Source organism: Musa acuminata, chromosome BXJ2-5 (assembly GCF_036884655.1).
Source record: "Musa acuminata AAA Group cultivar baxijiao chromosome BXJ2-5, Cavendish_Baxijiao_AAA, whole genome shotgun sequence".
Classification (NCBI taxonomy): domain Eukaryota; kingdom Viridiplantae; phylum Streptophyta; class Magnoliopsida; order Zingiberales; family Musaceae; genus Musa; species Musa acuminata.
In genome coordinates, this window is record NC_088342.1 from 44,191,660 (window position 1) to 44,215,745 (window position 24,086).

The window sequence follows — 24,086 nt, forward strand, 5'->3', positions numbered from 1 at the left end:
ACACGGCGTTTTGGGTTTGGATAAGCACAGCGGATCCACGGAGGAAAGGTCGATGAGGAGGTCGCGGCCGACACGCCACCTCAAACAGAACCCATTTCTTTTTGTTTCCGCCCGCATATAAACCCATGGGGCGAAAAGGACGTGGGCCCACCATTAATTTCCACGAATTAAGTATTAATCCTTAACCCTATCCATATCTCTCTCTAATTAATAATTCTTAATGCAGGGGAGATTTCTTTGATCAGTCGAGTCTGCGACCCACTTCGGCACCCATAGCTGACGTAACGATAATAAAAGAAAGAGAGGAGTATGTGAACCGTACGCGTGTTGCGGACGTACGAATAGGAGAAGCCGGCGCAGATTGAGTCGGTCAAATCGAATCCCATGGAGATTTGGTGTGATTTGATTTGGAAGGCAAATTGAGTATTACATTTATTTTAATTGTATTATCTGTATTAAGTAATTGGTTATATATATTAGCAGCTATTTTGCCACGTATTTCTCTTGATTGCCTCTCTTCCTCCCTTTCGCTGCGCCTCGTGCCCTCGCCACGTGCTCAGCCCACCTCTCGCTATGCTCCCCACGCACTACCGGATCGCTTCGCCCTCCCCTCCAATTCCGCCGCCGCCGCCGCCGCGGGGGCTCCGGAATATGCCGTCTCTCCGGCCGAAGCCCGCGTTGTTTAACCCCTTCTTCCGCCTCACGACGTCCGGCCGGCTGCGGCGCACGGGGGCCGGCGGAGCGATGCGCGCGATGGACGCCGCCCAGGTGTTCGACCACGAGTCGGGGGCGTCGGAGGAGCTGGACCAACGGGCGCGCCTCAAGATCGCGATCGTCGGCTTCGGCAATTTCGGGCAGTTCCTGGCGCGGACGTTCGCGGCGCAGGGCCACGCCATCATCGGCCACTCCCGCTCCGACCACTCCGCCGCCGCCCGATCCCTCGGCGCCGCCTTCTTCCGCGACCCCCACGACCTGTGCGAGCAGCACCCGGACGTGGTGGTGCTCTGCACCTCCATCCTCTCCACGGAGGCCGTGCTGCAATCCCTCCCCCTGCAGCGCCTCCGCCGCAGCACCCTCTTCGTCGACGTCCTTTCCGTCAAGGAGTTCCCCAAGAACCTCCTTCTCCAACTCCTCCCCCCGGACTTCGACATCCTCTGCACACACCCCATGTTCGGCCCCGAGAGCGGCAAGCACGGCTGGACCGGCCTGCCTTTCGTCTACGACAAGGTCCGCATCGGCGACTCGGAGGACCGCGCGAACCGATGTCGGTGCTTCCTCGACATCTTCGCCCGCGAGGGCTGCCGCATGGTCGAGATGTCTTGCACGGAGCACGACGAGAACGCCGCGGAGATCCAATTCCTGACCCACACCGTCGGCCGCCTCCTCGCCAAGCTCGACCTCAAGCCAACTCCCATCAACACCAAGGGCTTCGAGACCCTGCTCGAACTAGTCGAAAACACCTGCAGCGACAGCTTCGACCTCTACAACGGCCTCTTCATGTACAACAACAACTCCACGGAGCTCCTCGAGCGCCTCGAGCTCGCATTCAACTCCCTCAGGAAGGAGCTCTTCGGTCGCCTGCATGTCAACCTGCGCAAGCAGCTCTTCCAGAGTCCCAACGGCGGCGGTTCACCTGGCGCCGAGGAAAACTGAAGACCTTCTTCCTTCGTGCCTTTGCTTCTCGTCAAGTATGTGCACATTATTACTTTGCGATAACAACACAGGTTTGGTCTCATCCACTCAAGAATGTTCACTGTCATTACACCACAAAATTAAAATGATCGTCGTCGTCAAGCATCAACCGAACAAAAGGCGAGGAAGGTATGTGATGGAGATCAGAGAACTCTGAAGAACAAGTATCGTAAGAGTTAGAAGATCTTGAACAGGAGACCACCATGAGTTGCAAAGAATGGTGCGAACACGAGCGATTCCACGGCCATTAGCTTGATAAGAATGTTGAGTGACGGACCGGACGTATCCTTGAGAGGGTCCCCAATGGTGTCACCAATAACTGCAGCTTTGTGGGGATCAGATCCCTTAGGGCCAAGGCTCCTTGCATGCTCCGATGCCCCAGCCTAACAACGCCATATGAGATCAGTTAATTGCATTCCAACACAGGTCACAAAGGTTTAGGGTAGCTGTACCTCAATATACTTCTTAGCATTGTCCCATGCGCCACCAGTATTGGATGCAGAGATAGCAATCTGCAGCCAGCATAAAGAAACCACCATCACCGTGTGTCGGTAAATACAGCAAGTTATTGCATACCTGAACCCCAGAAACAAGAGAACCAGCAAGAACCCCGGATAGGGTTTCCACACCAAAGAAGGTTACAGCAAGTAAGTTATTGCATACCTGAACCCCAGAAACAAGAGAACCAGCAAGAACCCCGGATAGGGTTTCCACACCAAAGAAGGTTCCAACGATGAGGGGGGTAAGCATCACCAAAGCGCCGGGAGGAATCATCTCTTTGATCGAGGCATCTGTGGAGATCTTTACGCAGGTGGCGTAATCAGGTTTAGCGGTGCCTTCCATAAGCCCTGGTATAGTGTTGAACTGCCTGCGGACCTCCTCCACCATTTTTAGAGCTGCACTGCCAACACTCTTCATGGTCATGGCTGAGAACCAGTAAGGAAGCATGGCACCAACGATTAACCCGATGAACACTTTTGGTGTCAGAACATCAACTGTGGAGATCGCTGCTCGGCTCACAAAGGCACCAAAGAGTGCCAGAGACACCAAGGCAGCTGAACCTATGGCAAAGCCCTGGGAAAAGGCAGTTAAAATATGAAACATTTTCACATTCAAGGACTGTTGTGATGATTTGAATGCAACATTAATAGCTAGCAATCAAAGGAAACAAAGTGGAAAGCAGCTTCACAAGGGTAGTTGCAAACAAATTTCTTAAACAAATGCAGTTATGCAAATATTATCTATAATGAGAAAACACCATCCTGCATCTAGCGCAGACCCCGGTTCCAAAATCGAAACCATCAATTCTGTCAAATTTATAACCAGAACAGAATCAATTCTAGATAATTCCAGTTCAAGAATGGGCAGTTCAGTTCCAATTTCAAACCCAGACCATCAATTTTGATTTTTTGCTTTTATTTTTAATTTTGCCAAAATACCTCTCCAATTAGTTGTTTATTAAACTATTGGGAGGGAAAAATTCATCATTTGTAGGGGCATCTAGGTTTTCTTATTTTTCTGACCTGTTCAAAACCACTGGTTTCAGTTCCAGATTCCAAGAACCAAATTCGAACCACTAGAACCCAAGTCCGGTGCAGTTCGAAACTCAAACCATTGATCCGATTCGATTCTGATTCTTCATCGATGAACCTAGTTCGATTCTGATTCGAACCAAACAATGGTTGGGTCTAAGTGCATCAACATGTCTAAATGCAATAAAGCCACCAACAAAGGCAATAGCATTCTAATTACCAAGCTTGGAACAAGTTTCCTTGCCAAGCTTCGAGCAGATCAACCATGGTTAATAGGATGCAGCAAATTATTTTGGCAATAGAATTATGCTACCTTTCCAATGGCTGCAGTGGTGTTGCCAGCAGCATCAAGTGCATCTGTTCTCTCTCGAATCCTGTGACTCATTCCAGCCATCTCAGCAATGCCTCCAGCATTGTCACTGATGGGTCCATAAGCATCAATGGCCAGACCAGTCGCAATGGTGCTCAGCATGCCTAACGCAGCAACAGCAATACCATACATGGCAGCAAGACTGAAACTAACAAAGATGCTGACAGCAATGGCAAAAATGGGGATAATGACAGACTTGTATCCTAAAGCCAGCCCAAAAATTACATTAGTCGCAGCTCCAGTTCGGCAGGAATCAGCAACATCTTGGACAGGGCTGCAAATGAGTAGTTAACATAAGACATTATCTATGAACCACAAATCATCATAATTCGTGTTCATCAGAATAGAAGAACCAAGTTCTTACCTATATGCATTGCTTGTAAAGTATTCAGTGACAAATCCAATAACCAGGCCAGCCCATAATCCAATTGCAACACAGAAGAACAACTCCCTGTTCAGCTCTAATGATTAGATCATTTTAAGAACTCACCATCTTCAGAATTAAAGGGAAAATGATGCCTTACCAGTTTTTGACCTTCTTCTGCTCACCAAAACTGAAAATTGTGAAAGTCGATGGGAGTGCTATCCAACTGATAATCGCAATACCAATGGTCATAAGTGCAGTGGAGATTATGAGCTGCTTCTTTAGAGCAGGTTCGATCTCCTTCACAACCTTTATCTCAAAAAAGTCGGTTGCAAATAGGGTAGTTATCAAGCATACTATGATTCCCATGGAGCTGATAAGCAAAGGGTAGCACATTGCAGTAAAATCATGGTTGACTCCAAATGAAGAGATAGAGGCAACAACGAGAGCAGCACATGATGATTCAGCATATGAGCCAAAAAGATCAGAACCCATCCCAGCAATATCCCCAACATTGTCTCCCACATTGTCAGCAATCACCTGTAAGATGTATACAAAAGAAAAAAATAGGAACAGAAAAGCCATTTACGGTCACAAATGCTGGTACTGGATAAATTCATCAGGAACATTTGGTCGCTAAATCCTAAAGGCTAACACAAAAAGTTAAAGGTGCAAAGTTCAAAATATTAAAAGAAGTGGCATATCACTAAGGGAAGAGCACGGAAAGAGAATTTAACTGTACAGAAATACTCAAAGAACCTACAGCTGGGTTTCTAGGATCATCTTCAGGAATGTTCCTTTCAACCTTGCCAACAAGATCAGCACCAACATCAGCAGCTTTTGTGTAGATGCCACCCCCTACTCTACCAAAAAGAGCCATGGAAGAGCCACCAAGACCATAACCAGTAATAGACTCAAAAAGACCTTCCCAGTCATCACCATAGTACAGTTTGAATAAGTTGATAGCAATATAGAGGACCAACAAGCCATTTGCTGCAAGCAAAAAGCCCATGACTGCACCAGACCGAAAAGCAGTAATGAAAGCTTTTCCAACACCTTTCCTAGCTTCTAGAGTTGTTCTTGCGTTTGCATAGGTTGCAATTTTCATCCCAAGAAAACCAGAAACCAGGGAGGTAATTGCACCAAGCAAGAAGGAGATAGTACTGAAGCCAGCATTTGCAAGTGCTGGTTTGCAATATTTATCCTTGCTATACGTGCAAGGCTGTGCTTTTGTGCTAAAGCCTTCCACAGAACCAAGAAAGAGGAAGATCAGGACAGCAAAAGCAACCATGAAGATTCCAACATACTGGTATTCTGTGAAAAGGAATGAAGTTGCTCCTGTTCACATGTATAGAGAAGTTTGCTATCAGACTATCATCATATAAGTCATATGTTGTTCATCAAAGTGAACAATATGCAAAAAGTACAAAAAAAAAAAAAGGAAATCAACACATAAGAAGTAAAACTTAAGCAAATTGTAGGTGCACAGCAACCTATTCAAACAATACTTGTTGAAGTTAACATTCATGTACAATAAAGAAATAATCAATAACTCAATCAAGTCAGAAAAAATTATACTCATTACATGAGCGACAACTACAGGTTTGTCTCTGTCAATGATACTGATAGTTATAAATTGCATGAAGCACTAAATTTAGAAAATTTGATCAGACAATCATCATCAAATGTGTCAATCACCAAATAGATATACTATACATTACACATTAAAAACTTTAGTGATTTCTCGCACTGTGCAATTTTCTTTTTCAAAACAAAATTAAGAATGTCAGAAATAGAGTATCACACGTTGACGCTACAAATTCAACAACAAATATGACTTGCATAAGATTGATGGAGATCAAAGTGGTAACTAAATGAGATAAAGAGTTACTGAAGACAAAAGGGGAAATGGAATTCCGTTACACAAGAAATCAGATTAAATAACATGATAAGTTTGTGGGCAACCTGTGCTGTAATTTCTATGATCATGAAATTCAGACACTACATTAGCTATATAATCACTAAAAACAACCTAATATAAATATAGAATCCTTGTTAATCAGATCATTTACATGTTCTGAAATAAAGCTTACATACTCTGTTGCTCCACTTTTTGTTTTCTTTAACAATATTATACTTAACAATATTACACTACTTTCTGTTGGGTGAAACCATATAAGATTGGATGAAGCAAAGGAGTGGATCTTCATGTCTTGCTCTTACATAGCTAGGTTAATAAAATGAGAATCGTCAACAAGGAGATAAACTTAAACCATTATAACAAGTTCCAGATCAGCTTCCAACAAAATCAATTTAGTAACAATAGAAGTAATTGGTTAGGTACCTGGACTTCATACATTAAATATTTGCTAATCCAACTTAAGCCAGCTAAATCAGCATATGCATACATTATGCAGTATCAGAATAACAATTCTTTCATTTCTGTATTCTAAGAGACCCACGTATCATATTGCATGAAATAAATGTCTGTGTTATTATACAATGTTGAAATAAATTGAGAGGATTCAGTACCATTGGGCCTAATCGTATTTTTTTCAAATATAAAAAATAAAGGAATCATTGCATTTTCCAGAAATACCTTATAAAATCAACTTAAGCTTGTCAGAAGTAGAACTACAGATAGAAGATACACATTCAATAATAAAATTGACTTCCATGTGATTAATGGATCTCTAAGTGATAATTAAATTAAATGCATTAGAGTCAATTTCAACACAAAACAGGAATGCAAAGTTCATCTCACATGAAAAATCAGTTCAAATGACATGATAAATTTACAGGTCTCCTTTTTCGTAATGTTCATTGATGATCATGAAATTAAACACTACAGTAGGTACAGGACCACGGAAATACCAATTTAATTAATTAACAATGCATATGAACTGGATCATACAACTTAGACAAATTAAAATTAACCATAACATGCTCTAGTGCTGCATTTTGTTTCCAAATGTTTTCATTCAACAATATCATAGAACTTAATGGACCAAACCATATACGATTATATGAAGCAACCATGTGCGTCTTCAAGTCTTACTCTTACATAGCCTAGCATAAGATAACGACAAACATCAACAAGAAGCAAATCAATTGAAGCAATTGTCACAAATTGTATAACAGCATAAAAGAAAACATTCAAGAAAATATGCAACATATAATGGACTAATAAAGAAACATTTACTGAGTTAGATTCTTCTGGAAAGAGACCATACCTTGTACTATCTAACCATAGCATAATCACTTATCAAATGGAGGTAAAGCACGTAAAAGAAACCGAAGTTATTCTTCTAATTACTTGAACTCATTGCAACGGTAACCACGAAAAAGTATACATATTATATATTTTTTTGAACCTCATAATTTAACCCATCTTGCTCCAAGAAACGAGAAGGAAAAGAAAAGGCGTAAGAGAAGTGCAGCATATATTATGATTCCTTTTTTATCCAAACAAATTATATATTCTGCCGAAAGAGAACTATCAGATCAGATCAAGTAAACCAATTTTTGTGAATATTATAATCTCCAATTTTGATAGCTCGAATTCTTTTGATAGAAATACCACTTGAGCTAAAACAAATTCATTAACAGGAAAACAAGTGAACCACAAAATCTTGTTTTTCCCCTCAGATGGAGACAGTAATCTCTAAATCCCTCCAAATCTCGGCAAAGCTAAAATCAAAGATTTCCCACCTTCCGATATGGCGGTCTGGATCTCGGCGCACTTCACGACGACGTTGTGATCATTGAGCCCTTCCTCCTCCTCAATGAGGTAATCGGAGACCCCATCCCTGCTGCCGGCCGGCTTCTCCGGCGAGAGGCTCACCTTGGAGACCAGCACCCACTGCACCAGCGCGAAGGCGATCCCGACGACGGCTGCCACCGGTATCAGGATCTCGGTCAGGAGGTCCGACAGTATCGCCGCCCCCATTGGCTACTAATCCTCACTGGACGTCAGCGGCGGCGGTGTTTCTGCGGCTGAGAGAGAGTTCTGAGGGTTTCGCGGCCTCCTCTTCACACACTTCGTACTCTCAAAGGGTGGCGTCCCGATAACTCACGACTTATAGAGGGAAAGATTGGGAGCGAGAGAGAGAGAGAGAGAGCCAAAAATAAAAAGATAAAGATAAAGATAAAGTTAGAGGAGCTTTTTGCATAATGCACCAACAAAGAGTATATATTTCTTTCCTGTTGCATATAATGTCTTCACTTTCAGAGAAAACATAATAAATATATTATATTTATCCCTGCAGACCATATGAATTTCTAATATATATTTTTTGCTTAATGAATCTTAATGTAATAACTAAAAAAATTTGAATCTAAATAAATTTACATAAATCATAATTCCCTAACATTTCAAAAGATGTATTGTAATATAAAACTTATAATGGTATAATATATAATTTCAAGTTTGAAAAGGATGTATATGTAAAATTCTTGCAGTCTCCGAGGGGTGTATCGGAGAATAACTACTTCCCTCATTGTCGCGTCCTTTGTCGCGTCGCGAGGATGAAGAAAGCCGTACCGTGCATGGACGGCCGCGATGGGTCCGGAAAGGGGGTCGTACCAAGTGGACGGAAATGATGGGCCGAGATAAGGTGCAGACGTGTCGGTGGCGTGTGAGACTCCCGCGGATAACAGCTTTTTGCTTGCTTTTGTTTTATTCGGAAAATAAGACCTTTATTATTTAGTTATTTCTAAAATAAAAAGAAATTTTACTTTAAAGGGAGAGGAAAAAGATTTTTGCGTCGCCCTCAAATTCCTAAAATTGTATGAGGCCAAATCAAACTCACGAAATAATGCATATTTATCCTATAAAACTTAGACTAATCATATACAAATATTAAATTTAATTTATGTTATCAAATTCTTAAAAAATATCTTATTTTTACCTTTATTCATATTACTATTTTTAAAAAATAAAATTACTTTTTTTCAAGGAATTTTCCCAAGGAGAAAACTTATACCTTGTTGCCCTAAAATTCCTAAAATTGTATAGGCATATATGTTTTCTTCTCCTCCAAATTTGATGCAAATCAATCTTACAAAATAATGCACATTTATCCAATAGAACTTAGACTAATTATCTATAATCATGATTATCAATAAGTTATCAAATATTAAACTTAATTATCTTTATTTATCTAATCATTTTCATTGGTTATTTAATTTTTCATTTTTAAAATTAAATTCGAAGGATAAATATAAAAATATTCAATTTAATATGTCAACTAAAGTTTAAACATCATTATTAATGTACATACATAAAAAAATTTCTTCGTGGAAGATGACTTGGATCTTACCATATCTTTTTTTTCAAGAATGTCACTAGCAAAGCAAGGTGGTGCATCGAATTTACTCGCTTGAGTTCGACAAAACTAAGTCAAGGAATGTACGATAAGATTTTTACGATGTTTAAATTAGTAAACAATAAAAAAAAATTGAGTGAATGTCTAATCTTTAGAATGACTAATTAGTAAATAAATAATTTAGAAAAAATTAGTATGATAGGTGATGTTCTCTTTGTGTCAACGTATTCATAAGAAATTAAGTTATGGTGTGACGGAGAGCGATTAGTTAAGAGAGTCAATGACAAACCAATGGATATGTGGTTCATCTAATTTCAACTAGTAAATGTATTCTAGAAGGATTGATATCTATTAAAATTTATTGAGAGTCAAAGCGTTAATCATATATTACTCAATCTCTCTATATCTGTTTTATTTTTATAATTTGATTATGTTCATTTAAAAATGAATTGGATGAAGATGTACTCTAAACACCACCCATTATTAATTGGATAATATTTAAAATATATCTTTTGTAAGAATATATATGTATATATGCTAAATTTAAAATTAAAATAACAACTACTAAAATAATTTTTTTGGAATGTTGCAATGTTAAGAATGTTAAGTTAATTCATGAATGAATTCGATTAATCTGATCGAATAGATTACAAGTCAGATGACATATGCAAAAATAGGAAGATATCAAAATTCTAATCCTTATCTGATACGGTCGAATTGGATTCGATGAATCCGATCCACCATCCACGAGAGGACGTGACTCGGTGGATAACGCCACAGTGGTTTGCGTGCTCTCTCTCCTCTCGAGGAGATATTTCTTTTATGCTCCATTCGATTCCATGGGTTTGGTTGGAGGAGCACTCTTTGTTTGATTCCAACCCCCTTCATGTGGTGGTGAAGATGTGCTCCTCTCTCTCTTCCTCATCTCATCTCTCTATCTTTGATATGTGTGGAAAGGGAAGCGTGTGGCCTCATCTTTTCTCTTTATCCTCGATTTTGAATGATACAAGCGAGTAAGATAACTAAGATTTTATTATATAATTAACAAATAGATATACTACATTTTGAAATAATAAATCTAGTGCGGGTCTCTAAGTAATATAAGATATTACAATTTATAATCCTCATTTTTATTATTTATGATCTAATTTTTTTAAAAAAATTAATTATTCAAAACTACCATTTCATAAATTCTTTTTCTTTTTTCGTCCTTTTTTTAAAATTTTTTTTCACTTTTATTCTTTTTCTTCTCTTCTTTTCTTCTTCTTTCTTATCAGAGAATATTAAGAGAGCATGAGTGGGGTTGGAGTTTAATGATTGATGGTTGGCGACGATGACTACAAGTTGAAAGACACTAATCAATAACTAGCATGAGCTCGGAGGTAGGTTAGGAGATGACGATCGATGACAAAGATCACTAGCATCCATGATGACATGGTGTGCAAGTGGGATCGCAAGCGAAATGGGGAAGGAAAAATTAAAAAAAATCAAAATAAGAGGGATTGTAAATAATAAAATATCATTTTATTAATTTTTTAAAGGATTATCAATAATAAAAAAATACCCTAAATAGTAAGCTTCTTAACATAGAAACTAGGGTGAGTCAATATATATAACTTATAAATATAATTTGGGATGATATAAAATAACTAAGATTTCATAATATAATCAACATATGAATATAATATAAAATTTGTATATTTCTTAGGAGATAAATCTAATTCATGAGCCTCGAGTTAGTATAGAATCTAGTTAAGATGGGTGAGAATTCTTTGTTCATTCTAGTGAACGGCACTTTCTTTTAATTGGGGGTAGAGCTGCTAACAATGGAAGGAGTTGGCACAATGCCACTATGGAGATTGATGTTGATAGGTGAGGAATAGGTTGACCATACCATATCGATCGGACATGATCAACACGTGACGATTGGATTCGAAGAAACGTAGCCATCACGTTTGAACTACGTAATTGGCACAAAGGAAATAACATGGGCTTCAGGAACATTGATGATCATATCATTCCCCCATCTAAAAAATTGTGTTCCTCTCTTGTAGTTGACGATCATGAAGATAATTATTTCCGAATTATTGATAAAACGAAACTCTAAGTATATACTTAAGGCATGCTCCTCCTAATCTCAAACTGACTAATCTGAATATTTTGTTCCTGAGAACTAATTTGATTGTTAGAAGGACATTGATCGAAAACACTACTGACCTAGACTTGTAAGATAAACAACTTAGAGAATTGCTATACAGAACTGAGACAAGCTCGAAATGAGTTTTGGTTAGATCTTAATTATTATTTCAACTCATACGATCAGAATTTACGCTAGCAGAAATTAGTTCAAATTATTATGTCATAGAGTCTTATGTTGTCATAGTGTCATAGGCTTCTTTTTTAATATATAACTTTCCCTTTATATATATATATATATATCATATGATGATGATGATGATAATGTTGAATCTCTTATCAAATCAATTAAACCTATGTTTTGAGTAATACAGGACAAACTTTGATCAAGGAGAGACAAATTAATTGAAGTAGGAGGAATTGAATGTTGGGCCAGAGTTGAACATACCAGGAGATTGAATGTCGGGCCGGAGGATCGGTCGATGTGCTGGTAGAAGATTTTGTATCGTAAGTTCGGGTATCGGGCCGAAGGACCGAACATTGCGCTAATGAGATCGGAAGTTGCGGGTGTTAACATGCCGATTGAGCAATACGCCGAAGGAGAGGATGATGCGTCGAAGGATCGAACGACACGCCGAAAGAACCAATGGCATGTCGGACAATATATAATTCATGCTTTGTAATAATTTGTCTATATCAAGTGAGTTTAGGTTGTAATTGAGTTGGTTTCGAGTGTAACCATTCCAACTCAATTAGGGGCCAACTGGGCACGGTTAGTCATATGTGCCTGGCAAACCAATCACGTGAGTGATGACACGTGTGACTTGACACACAATCTTTTTGCTTATTATATTTTGACATTTATCACTTTATTATATATATATATATATATATATATATATATATATATATATATATATATATATATATATATATATATCGTGATATCTTTGGATATGTGTAATGGAAATCGGATCATGATGAGATCATGATAGTGAGACCGATTCGCCTTTAAACACAAAGCCTAAATAATCCCGGTCATAGATTACTCGAGAGGGACATCGAGACAACCAGACAAACTGGTGTATTGTATATCTGTCCATATGATAGATGCAGCTGGTCTCATAGCTGCTCGTGTGAGGACACTAGGGATACAGTATATGTGCTCATTGGAGAATGAGTTCACTGATTGATCTGCTTACGGAATGTTCGATGGTTGATGATGCCTTATTTGTTAGGATCGGAGCGGCACTAAGAGGTGGTTTGAATTAGTGCAGCGGATTAAAACTCGTAAGTTTGAAAACAAATTCGTAAATACGAGGAGATTTTATTTTGATAGTAACTTAAGTAAAATGAGAAAATGAAATCCGAAAGCTAGCAGTAGTGTAGACGACAATTTCAGGAAGGTAAATACTCACACATTCAAGGAACGCACCAATTTAAAGTGGTTCGGTCAAAATGACCTACATCCACTTGCGAAGCCTTCTTCAATGAGGCTCCCAACTTCCACTAGTAAATCACTTTGAAGGGGAAGGACAAATACCCCTCTTACAACCTTTTTACAAATGGTTCACACTCTTACAAATCTTCAACGAAAAGGAAGGAGGTGAACACTCAAGCAATTGAAAACAAGGCTTGCAAAACACTTTACAAAGGCTTTTGTCTCAATCTAATGCTTCTCAAAGGTTGTAATCTCAGCTGAGAATTGAGAGGTATTTATAGGCCCCAAGAGGATTCAAATTTGGGCTCCAAATTTTGAATTCTCTTGGGTTTCCGAGGCTGGCGGTGCCATTGCCTATCAGTGGCGGTGCCACCGCCGGACCTCTCGGGTGCTGGGCGGTGCCACCGCTCAATCCAGCGATGCCACTGCTCAGTTCTCGAGTTCTGGGCGGTGCCACCGCCTACACTATTTTAGCTCATTGGTTGGGCTCCAAACTTGGCCCAAACCAGTCCAAACTCGGGCTCAATTGGCCCCTACTTGGGTTATAAGATTAACACCTAATCCTAACCCTAATTAATGTGCTAACTACGAATTTAAAGACATTTCCTAAGCTATTACAAAGTCCGTAAGTCAAGACTTCTTTCGGCGAGCTTCCAGCGAACTTCCGGCGGTCTTCCAATAAACTCTCGAAAAACATTCTGCGGACTCCCGGCAAGCTCCTAGACTTCACGATTTGATCTTCGCGAGTTCCAACGAGCTTCTTCGGCAAGCTCCGACCTTTCTCGGCGAGCTCCGCGAACTTCCAACGAACCTTCCGACGAGCTTCCGAAAAACCCTTCGGCAAGCTCCCTACTCATTCTTGGCTAGTTCTGGCAGCATTCCCGACGAACCTTCGGACTTCCGTCGAACTCTCGAACTTGCAACAAATCCTTCGCGCTTGACTTCGATACTTTGTTTCGCTTTATATCTTCATCGTTATCGTAGTTAATCCTGTACACACAAGCCAAAACTCTACTCCGATCTAGATAATTATTACAACGCGAATTGACATTCTGTTGCCCGGCACGTCATTGGTTGGCACTTCGTCCGATTCTTTAGCGCATCATCCTCTCTTGCGGCTTATTGCCCAATTGACGGTTGACCTCCGCAACCCCGATATCCTTGGTGTAATTCCGCTCTCCTTGGCCCGATGCCTGATGTCTGAAGCCTTCTGCCGTCCAATATCCTGACGTGATCTCCTCCGACGCAATGTTAATTCCTCCTGCGTCAACTGTCTAATCCTGATCGAGTAGACCTGCATCACTCAAAATACAGTTAAACATATAAACACAATCAATTAGTTTCATCATCAAAATCCGATATTCAACATTATTATCAAACAACGATTCCGTAATCCTAGTGGTGTATCTAGTCCTTAGACTTGAGACACCAAGGATGTCATGTATGAGTGCTCTACTCTTTGATACCGGACTTATACGTTTGGATGTCCCAGATCTAGTACAACCAGTCATCAAGAGTGATAGCTAACCTTACGAGGGTTATTTAGTGTCGATAGAGGATCATATACTCTCGGGGTCATGAGAGGAATATCCTATGTGTTCTTGCTCAAACAAATCCCTAGCTAGGGTCATTCAGATTGAGAGAGAAAGAGTTCTCCGGGAGAATCCGATTAAGAGTAAGAATCGAGTAGAAACCGTATAGGTTTGACAGCACCATAACCCGGTATACGGTCTCTGTGATATTAGATGGATGAGGGACTATATGTACATGGTAACTGAGGATAAACAGATTCAATGGATTAAATTCCCCTGTATCGTTTGGGGACTGTGGCGTAGTGGCCTAATACATCCGTAGTCGATGAGTCGAGTGAATTATTATGGAGATAATAATTCATTGAGCCAGAAGGAGTTCTGATAGGTATGACTCATAGCCAACTCGATATTGGGCCTAGAGGGTCACATACATATGATAGGCGTTGTAATGAGTAGAGGTTTAGATATGAGATATCCACAAGAGGCCCTATCTTATTGGATATCCAATAAGCCTTTGAATTATTGGATCCCATGGATGAAATACAATAAAAGCCCATGAGAGATTATTGGATAGAGATCTATTAATCTAAGAGGCTTGGGTAGTTGGATGGAGATCCAATACCCAATAGGGGAGGATCCATTAGGGTTAAGTTGATAGGGGATCTCTATAAATAGGAGGGATTAAGTGGTTTATAGGTTAGAGCTTTTGCTTGCCTCTCTTATTATTCTCCCCATCTCTATCTCAGAGCAGGTTTGGAGTTTTGAAGAGCATCGTCGTAGCCCTGCTGTGTGGATCACCGCTAGAGGAGAGCACTTGACCTCCTTCACCCTCTCCTAGAGATCTGCAAGGATTCAAAGATATATGATCTCCCTAGATAACATAATCTTTACTATACGCAGTTTTCTATTTTGTGGATTTTGTGCATAAATCTTCGTACGACGATGAACATATATTTGGGAATAGGGGATTTTATTTTCTGTTCTTCCACTGCGCATGTGATATCACCCCCAAAAATTTCCCAATAGGCCCAAGTGGGATTGTTTTGGGCCAAGAAAAAGGCTCATTCAGTGACCCAAAAGTTAGGTTAGGTGATGACACCACCAAAGTGTCACAGACTTAGCTGATTTTGCCTAAGTCGTGCGGCACCCTTGCGTGTCCGTTTGTAAAGGCCAATCTCCCCTAGCCTCCTATGGTTCCTTAGGACCCACAAAAGAGAAAATAGGCTAGAGAAAACGTCTCACTCGAGATCCATAAGCAAACATTACAGGAAACACTTCATAGACAATGCAAATTATAAACAGATTTTACAAGCTCTGAACAGTTGCACAACAAAGGGTTAAAATGGTCTATTATAGACCGAATCTCTCTCACAAGTGCCTATATGACACGACCTTTATTTACAAGCCAAATAAGGCCACCAAACCCAACTAAAATTAGGCTGTTAAGCCTTCAACCTTTCCTCTACATGCTATGCAAAGCATGAACATACAAAAAGACACGGACATACATAAGCATTACATCAAACATTTTGTTTAAAAGTTTGTCCGTGACAAAAGGCTTAATCTCCAAGACATAGTCTTTGAGATTGTGTCAGGCAGTGGTACCGCTAGATTGGGTGGTGGTACTGACCACCGCCCAGACACAGTCTCTCAGAGTTTGTTAGGCAGTAGTACTGTCCAGTGTCAATGCTGCAGGCGATAGTACCGCCCAACACAAGCGGTAGTACCGCTAGTACCCCGGGATGAGATTGGTTTTGGCTCCAAGTTTGAATCCATTTGGAGCCTATAAATAACTCTCTCATCCATGCTCAACGTACACAAGAACAGAGAACAAAAACAAGGGAAAACTCTATTGTAATCTTGTGAGAATTCTCCTCTGCTAGTCTAGGTGTTGATTTATGTTTAAGAGAAGAGTAAGTGGGGTTGTAAAGGTTCTCCCCTAAGCCTGTCAAAAGGAGAATAGAGTTGTAAGAATAGTTGGTCCTCGCCTATTGAAGGAAGACCATTAGTCGATGTCGGTGGCCTCGACGAAAGAAGAATCGAAAGTGGAAGTAGGTCATGACAACCGAACCACTATAAAACTCGGTTTGCATTTACTTTAAACTCTTTACTTTCATTGCAAACTGTTTTTCATCGTATGAAGTTTACGAAAGCACTAATTCACTACCCCCCCTCCCTCCTCCCCCCTTTTAGTGTCGACTTGATCCTAACAGATAATGATGATGATGATGATACGAGAAAAATAAAAATAGAGATAATCCTAATATATATATATATATATATATATATATATATATATATATATATATATATATATATATATATGATGATGATGATGATGACAACGACGACGACGATGACGACGACTACCAAGACGACGACGACGTGAGAAAAATAAAATGGAGATAATCCCAATATATACATGCAATTAAATTAAGTATAATACGACTGCAGAAAAATCAGGGTAAGAATTTGTATGATTAAAAATATTATTTGGTTAGTCATTATACTATGACAATAAATAAATTATCATTATATATATTTGCTAAATGTATATATGCACATATTATATAGTTTCGATATAAACCTCTATTACTATGGTTGTATAGTAATAATAGTAATATGCAGACATTTTATCTTACCAGTTATATATTATTTTCTCGACGACACCCATTCTTAATCATAGGAATAGATTTCGTTGTAACATTAACGCTGTGGTACTCTTCTCGATGGAGCAACACCAACCCATTCTACATAAGAAGAGGTGTTGGGCCAGTTCTTTGGTGTAGGTAGGCTTAGGTTCTTCAAATGGTGGGACTCCTCTCATCACTTTGTGTCTTTTAGTATTAAAAGTTATAATCCCAACTTTTACGGAGTACATCCTCTATTCGGATTCTAGTCTTAGGATTTGATGTCAAGGATGTCAAGAGAAGCATCATGTTTGAAAGAAGAGTTCCTTGTCAAGTCTCGTTAGCTCTCTCTCGTGACGAATACGCTTACATGTTGGAAGGACTTGAAGCATTACAACTTACATCACCTTATAGTCTGATTGGACTTCCTCTAACTCATCAATTCCATCAGCTCTATTGGGTCTCCTAATCATAGTTTTAGATATCCATTTGCTTGCTTTTCGATTGAATATTATTATTTTAAATACTTTGATATATTTATTAGTCTTGTCGCTCATGATCATGTCAATTTTTCACCTAATCATCCTTTGAGTTTAGCACATCACATTTTCTAAGCTTTGGGTAATCTAATATATATATATATATATATATATATATATATATATATATTTCAAAAATAAAATCTAATATACAATAGAAGGTATGTAGAATGGTACTTCACCTTTAAAACGGAAGATATTGGGTTATACCCGAGCCTTTTAATCCTCTTAAATTTAGTAGAGATTCGAAAAATTAACATGGTATGATAAAATGGATTAAGATTAATCATAAATCAATCGATTGAATAATTTTTATGTCACTTCTATGAGATTTGTGGTCATGATATTGTGCGTCTATATCGATCAATATCAATATATCACTCATGTATATTGATATTTATCCTTTAAATTAATAAAAAAAACATATGAATTTATCCCTAGAGAGATGATGATGATGATGATTATTATTATTATTATTAGATAAAATAAAATCTTATCATTATTATACCAAGTTTCATCCTCTCAAGCACAAAGTTCTGTTTTTTGGACTACATTCATTCCATGATAGATTCCACCAAATGCTACATCTTATCATCTTCTACAATTCAAGGTGTATGCATGTAAAGATTTCATTTGTTCTTGGATCTTTGACCAACTATTTACTCTCCTCTGAGACTTTTAGTTCACCAGAGCTTCTTGAGGAACACTTAGCTTTGTTTCTCTCAGACATCAACACAACAGTGGTTCAAACACCAATCATCACATTAAAATATATATCTACTTGTTGCCCACATTAAAATATATTTCCAGTGGGTGACAACAACATCCAACATTGGATGTTGCATTGGTGCATTAGGACAGAAGAGTAGTATTGCAGTGGAGATGCATGCATGTGCAAAGATGTCCAGCAGCTGTGCCTACTTGAGTTCAAGAACCTGTGGATCTCATGTTTAGTCAAAACAATAGGTTAAACAATGCAAGAAGATGCCATTGTCTATGATTTCCTCTAGATCCAAATGTCATAATGTTTTTAAAAATTGGAGTTGTTTGTCCATCAAACCTTTCTATATTTTTTATGTTCTTCACTAGAGCAGATTCTTTCATCACAATCTCAATCTATCTTCAATCATTACTATTTAAATTTGAAGTATATTTTCTTGAGTAATAAATAATATTGGATACATTATTTATGATTATTATTAAGATCTAAAATTTGAATATAATTTTGTTCTTCCAGATTCTCATGTGAAGATAGTTCTAAAAATTGGACTTTTTGGTCCATCAAATATTTCTTTTTAATGTTCTTGCACTAAAGTAGATGCTTTCATCACCATCTCAATCTATTTATTTATTTTATTTTCACTGGTTACTTAATGTTCAAATTTTAAAGATAATTTTTGAATGGTACTATTGCATTACATTATTTTATTATTATTATTATTATCAAGATTTAAAATTTGAATATAATTTCTTTGAATTGTAGGATTGTGTACATTGTCCCACTTCAGCTGTTATATGAACAAAAATATCATACATAAGAGTCCAATTCCCAATTTTTTTGATTTTTTTGGGGCCATGGGATCTAAAATTATAAAAAGAATTCCAACCATTATCTATCTCCTCAAATTTCATCAAAAAAAAAAATCTAATATACTAAATTTTTTTCATGTTATCAATACATATCTTTTCTCTACCAGTCAAATAAAATTTTATTTTTATTTTTTTTGCATCTTTTTGAGTTATATATTTATATATATATGTTTATATAAATATAAATTCTTCTTATTTTTTACTTGCTATATTCCATGAGAAGCACGAGGCTCTTAACCTACCCCAGCGGGCAGCTGCCATTCTCGTGAATACATGGAGGCACGTGCTCCCGCGGTCCACTTAACCAATCCCCTCTTCGTCTCTTGTCGTCTTCCTCTCGCATCAGTCGAAGACCTGAACAACCAGCACTGGAGGAGGAAGCGACGAAGAAGAATTCCCCCGTCCATAAGTAGCTACGCCCGAGCAGGCGGTGCCGATGGCGGCCGATCAGCTCGTCAACGCCGACGACCTCGAGGCTCCCCTCATCTCGTCCGCAGTCTCTTGTCACGACGAGCACCGCTCCCGCATTCGCCGCTCCACCTCCAACACCACCTCCCAAGTCGCCCTCATCGGCTCCAACCTCTGCCCCATCGAAAGCCTTGACTACGAGTTCTCCCTCTCGATCACGATTCATTCGATCTTAGATTCCTTCTTCGAATTTCGATCTGTGGCGACTCCGAGTGGGATGATCTGACCCTGCACGAATTGCAGGTTGATCGAGAATGACTTCCTCAAGCAGGACTGGCGTAGCCGGGGGCCGGGCCACATCGTGCGGTACGTCATCCTCAAGTGGACCCTCTGCTTCCTCGTCGGCGCCCTCGCTGGCGCCGTCGGATTCTTCAACAACCTCGCTGTCGAGAACATCGCCGGCGTCAAGTTCGTCATCACCTCCAACATGATGCTCGTCAGGAAGTACGATTGGGTCCGATGAACCTAGCTCCGTCGCCTGTTCTCTTTGGTTGATTCTTCTTGTGGGTGGGGCAGGTTCGGATGGGCTTTCGGAGTGTTTGCGGGCACCAATTTTGTGCTTCTCATGTTTGCTTCGATGATCACGACTTTCATTTCGCCGGCGGCGGCTGGATCGGGGATACCAGAAGTGAAGGCCTATCTCAATGGTGTTGACGCCCCTGATATTTTCTCGTTGAAGACCTTCTTCGTCAAGGTGAGGTTTTCGGGTTCTCTAGTGGTTGTCATCTGTGCTCTACCATCTATTTAAGATGCCTTATGAAACGAATTTGGCATTAGCTCTTCGTGGAACGTTAAACTGTTTATACCCAACTGAAAATGAAAAAAAAAAAGAAGAAAAATCTTCGCAAGCTGCATTAACGAGAGACTAATTGGGATTGTAATGCCAATCTGCAATTCCTAGAAAACACTTGGCCAGAAGAAATTCAAGCCAATTTATTAATTAATAAAACCTCACGAGATACCTGGTAATTAATATTTCTCTGGATGTCTTATGCTTTCCCTATTCTTCTTTGCATTATCATAATTATGTGATCCCTTCAATTTGGAAGTGAAGGTAGTAGATTTTGATATGGAACATGTTTCGAAACTGCCATCCATGTATAATCCTTTGGTATTGCATATTCCTAGCTGAATAATAGATTATGTGGGCCTTTGTTGCATGGGTATCATCATGGATGTACTTTTGAAGTCTTTAACCTGATAGAAGTGAGTGATGTAGATGTTTCGTGGACTCAACAGGTGGTAGGCTGCATTGCTGCTGTCTCCTCATCTCTCTATGTGGGTAAAGCCGGTCCTATGATACATACAAGTGCCTGCATTGCTTCTATTCTGGGGCAGGGTGGATCTCGGAAGTACAAGTTAACTTGTAAATGGCTGAGATACTTTAAGAACGACAGAGATCGACGGGATCTTGTTACCTGTGGATCTGGTGCCGGAGTTGCTGCTGCCTTTCGTGCGCCAGTTGGTGGTGTTCTGTTTGCCCTGGAATGTGTATCATCATGGTATCATGCACATTGATAACTGTCTCATGCACCTTTCTTTTTCTGTGTTCTATAGTAAGATATTAATTTAACTATATTACATTGATTAACATAGATCGAAGTTTGCATGTGATTCTTAATATGGTCTCTAGCATTTATGGCCATACAATTTAACTGGTTTTTAAGGGGCATAAATTGTCTACTCTTTTTGGAATGCAATAATTATGAGGAAAGTAGTAAATCGAGGGTTCACAATATTTTGCATAGCATACTGGAGAAATTAGATAATGAATCTTATGCATAACTATCATGAGTTGGGGCACATTAGCCATGCTGAGAACTGTCCGATACTAGAGAACTATGGTTTTTTTTGTCTTTTCGAAAGCTGTACAATGTCTTCATTTCATCTCCTTATAGTTGCTTTCTTGGCTTTGAAGGTGGCGAAGTGCACTACTTTGGAGAGCATTCTTCACAACAGCAGTTGTTGTGGTCATTCTCAGGGCACTGATTGATATTTGCAATAGTGGCAAATGTGGATTATTTGGGAAGGGTGGTCTTATAATGTTCGATGTCACTTCTGCCAATGTCACTTATCACCTAATCGATTTGCCTCCAGTACTTGTTCTAGGAGTTATAGGAGGAATCTTAGGAAGCCTCTACAATTTTCTGTTGGAAAAGGTTCTCAGAGTCTACACTCTTATCAATGAGTATGTATTACTTTTTTTTCCTACTACGATTGCCTTCTTTCTTTACTAAACTAACTCAGGACATAAAGAACAGTTCAAATGTATTTTATTATGCCAATATCTCATTATGAGGATCAATGTTGCATCTTACTGTACTTGTTGACTATCTCTGATGCGAATTCCTATTTTTTTTCTTTAAAAGTAGTTTTGCAAACATTTCCTTCAATAGTATTTTTGAGATTATATTCAAAACTTTATTTTCAGGAGAGGGCATGTCTACAAGTTGCTTCTTGCTGCTTCAGTTTCCATATTCACGTCTTGTTGCCTATTTGGTTTGCCTTGGCTTGCATCTTGTAAACCTTGCCCAGCTGGGTTATCAGAAGCTTGCCCCTCAATAGGTAGATCTGGAAATTTCAAAAAGTTTCAGTGTGCTTCTGACCATTATAATGATCTAGCTAGTCTGTTTTTTAACACAAATGATGACGCAATCAGAAACCTCTACAGCGCTGGCACAGATAATGTGTTTCAAAAATCTTCGGTATTTTTATTTTTCATTGCCTCATACTTTCTTGGTATCATCAGCTATGGTCTAGCAGTTCCATCTGGCCTTTTTGTGCCAGTTATTTTGACCGGCGCAACTTATGGACGCCTTGTTGGGATGCTGATGGGTTCACATTCGACTCTGAATCATGGTCTCTTTGCAGTCCTTGGTTCTGCTTCCCTTCTAGGTGGATCAATGAGAATGACTGTTTCTGTCTGTGTAATTATACTAGAGTTGACTAACAACCTCCTGCTGCTTCCTCTGGTCATGCTGGTTTTGCTTATTTCCAAGACGGTGGCTGATGTTTTTAATGCCGACGTCTATGATATGCTTGTAAAACTGAAGGGGCTGCCTTATCTTGAAGCCCATGCTGAACCTTACATGAGACAGCTCACTGTCGGTGATGTGGTTGGAGGTCCCTTGCAGATCTTCAATGGTGTCGAGAAAGTTAGCAACATAGTCCATTTACTGAAGACAACTGGCCATCATGGATTCCCTGTGGTAGATGAACCTCCCTTTTCTAGTTCACCAGTGCTTTTTGGTCTGATTCTTCGTGCACACCTACTTGTTCTGTTGAAGAAGAAAACATTTCTTCATGCTCGCACACTTGTAAGTATTGATGTTTCAAAACAGTTCTCAGCCGAGGACTTTGCTAAACGTGGCTCCGGCAAGCATGAAAACATTGAAGGGATCGACCTGACTGCTGAAGAGATGGACATGTATGTTGACTTGCATCCGTATACCAACACTTCACCTTACACTGTTGTTGAGACGATGTCACTTGCAAAGGCTCTCATTCTTTTCCGAGAAGTTGGCTTGAGGCACCTCTTGGTTATTCCAAAGTCTTCTTCGGTAGCAATCTTATCTCCCTTTAGTGTGCATGCACTGATCATTTTATACAATACTCTGACCCAGTTTCTTTTGCTAGTGTAGATTTCTTACCAAATTTTTTATATTTTCTATTTAGTCTATTGTTGATTTTTAACAGACTATTTGGTGCTTGCCTGACTCTAAAATGTGTTTTTGAACTACTGCAGCGGGCACCTGTTGTGGGCATATTGACAAGGCACGATTTTATGCCTGAGCATATACTTGGGACGCATCCATTCCTATTGCAGAGCAGATGGAAGACAATACGTTTAGGCAAATCAAATTTGATTGAAATTTTTAGTGGTCTTTGTTGAAATGAGAAGTGAGTCTGTCAAATCAAAACAAAGATATGATTCATTTCGATCCGGAATATTTATCCTTTTTGGTTTTTCATATCAGATGCTGGGGATTGAATGAAACAAAATCATGTCTAAATTTTGGAATTACTCTGGGGGTCCATAAGTAGATATAAGTTTGAATCTTTCCATATATCTGTAGAATAGACCCAAGGAACATTTTTTTCACTTAAAAAACAATCTGTTTTCTCCTCTCATTCTTGTTGTCTTGAATCCCTTTCATCATCGACCTTCATTTCAACCTTGGATGAAGCATTTCTTAGTGAATCTGCTTCTTTTCATTTCTGCAATTGATATGTAACTTTTATGTAGTGCTAGAACAGTATATCTGCTTCCACTGTCAATATACACAAAAGGGATCCAACACTGATTTGGTACCTTCTGATTGTGATGAAAAGTGTAACATATATGTGATGCATGTGTTACTCCATTATAGGTTTTTATCAGTTTGTATACCATTCTTCGGGTTATCTATTATAAACCCTTCAGGTAGCTTACTAGTCCATCCATCAGTCATATACATATTGTAAT

The 24,086-nt window shown here is 39.3% G+C and overlaps 3 protein-coding genes across 4 annotated transcripts; 2 read left to right on the forward strand and 1 right to left on the reverse strand.

Annotated features, from left to right (window-relative positions):
- The first annotated feature begins 391 nt into the window (after positions 1–391).
- Positions 392–1,739, forward strand: LOC103985416 (arogenate dehydrogenase 2, chloroplastic-like). Its single transcript, XM_009403100.3, has one exon. The coding sequence runs from the start codon at positions 574–576 to the stop codon at positions 1,651–1,653; it is 1,080 nt and encodes a 359-aa protein (XP_009401375.2). The 5' UTR covers positions 392–573; the 3' UTR covers positions 1,654–1,739.
- A 1-nt stretch (position 1,740) lies between these two features.
- On the reverse strand, positions 1,741–8,042 carry LOC135585063 (pyrophosphate-energized vacuolar membrane proton pump-like). Of its 2 annotated transcripts, none has more exons than XM_065109743.1 (8): positions 7,670–8,042; positions 4,722–5,296; positions 4,119–4,498; positions 3,959–4,045; positions 3,538–3,868; positions 2,356–2,766; positions 2,145–2,204; positions 1,741–2,075 (listed from the first exon to the last, which is right to left on the reverse strand). In XM_065109743.1, the coding sequence occupies exons 1-8, from the start codon at positions 7,905–7,907 to the stop codon at positions 1,869–1,871; spliced, it is 2,289 nt and encodes a 762-aa protein (XP_064965815.1). In that variant the 5' UTR covers positions 7,908–8,042; the 3' UTR covers positions 1,741–1,868. The 2 variants fall into 2 exon arrangements, with proteins under 2 accessions (XP_064965815.1, XP_064965814.1); XM_065109742.1 differs by having other exon boundaries at positions 2,269–2,766.
- Positions 8,043–19,468: 11,426 nt separating this feature from the next.
- On the forward strand, positions 19,469–23,752 carry LOC135612919 (putative chloride channel-like protein CLC-g). Its single transcript, XM_065109745.1, has 7 exons — positions 19,469–19,762; positions 19,865–20,065; positions 20,138–20,315; positions 20,861–21,123; positions 21,540–21,809; positions 22,053–23,181; positions 23,367–23,752. The coding sequence occupies exons 1-7, from the start codon at positions 19,590–19,592 to the stop codon at positions 23,511–23,513; spliced, it is 2,361 nt and encodes a 786-aa protein (XP_064965817.1). The 5' UTR covers positions 19,469–19,589; the 3' UTR covers positions 23,514–23,752.
- Positions 23,753–24,086: the final 334 nt, after the last annotated feature.

Excerpts from the sequence above, each read along its gene's own strand:
- LOC135585063 (XM_065109742.1), bottom strand. The coding sequence starts at position 7,907 with ATGGGGGCGGCGATACTGTCGGACCTCCTGACCGAGATCCTGATACCG. Across the intron at positions 4,499-4,721 it reads ATGATCCTAGAAACCCAGCT|GTGATTGCTGACAATGTGGG; the intron begins GTAGGTTCTTTG and ends TACATCTTACAG. Across the intron at positions 2,767-3,537 it reads CCACTGCAGCCATTGGAAAG|GGCTTTGCCATAGGTTCAGC; the intron begins GTAGCATAATTC and ends GCCTTTTCCCAG.
- LOC103985416 (XM_009403100.3), top strand. The coding sequence starts at position 574 with ATGCTCCCCACGCACTACCGGATCGCTTCGCCCTCCCCTCCAATTCCG.
- LOC135612919 (XM_065109745.1), top strand. The coding sequence starts at position 19,590 with ATGGCGGCCGATCAGCTCGTCAACGCCGACGACCTCGAGGCTCCCCTC. Across the intron at positions 19,763-19,864 it reads ATCGAAAGCCTTGACTACGA|GTTGATCGAGAATGACTTCC; the intron begins GTTCTCCCTCTC and ends CACGAATTGCAG. Across the intron at positions 23,182-23,366 it reads TTATTCCAAAGTCTTCTTCG|CGGGCACCTGTTGTGGGCAT; the intron begins GTAGCAATCTTA and ends GAACTACTGCAG.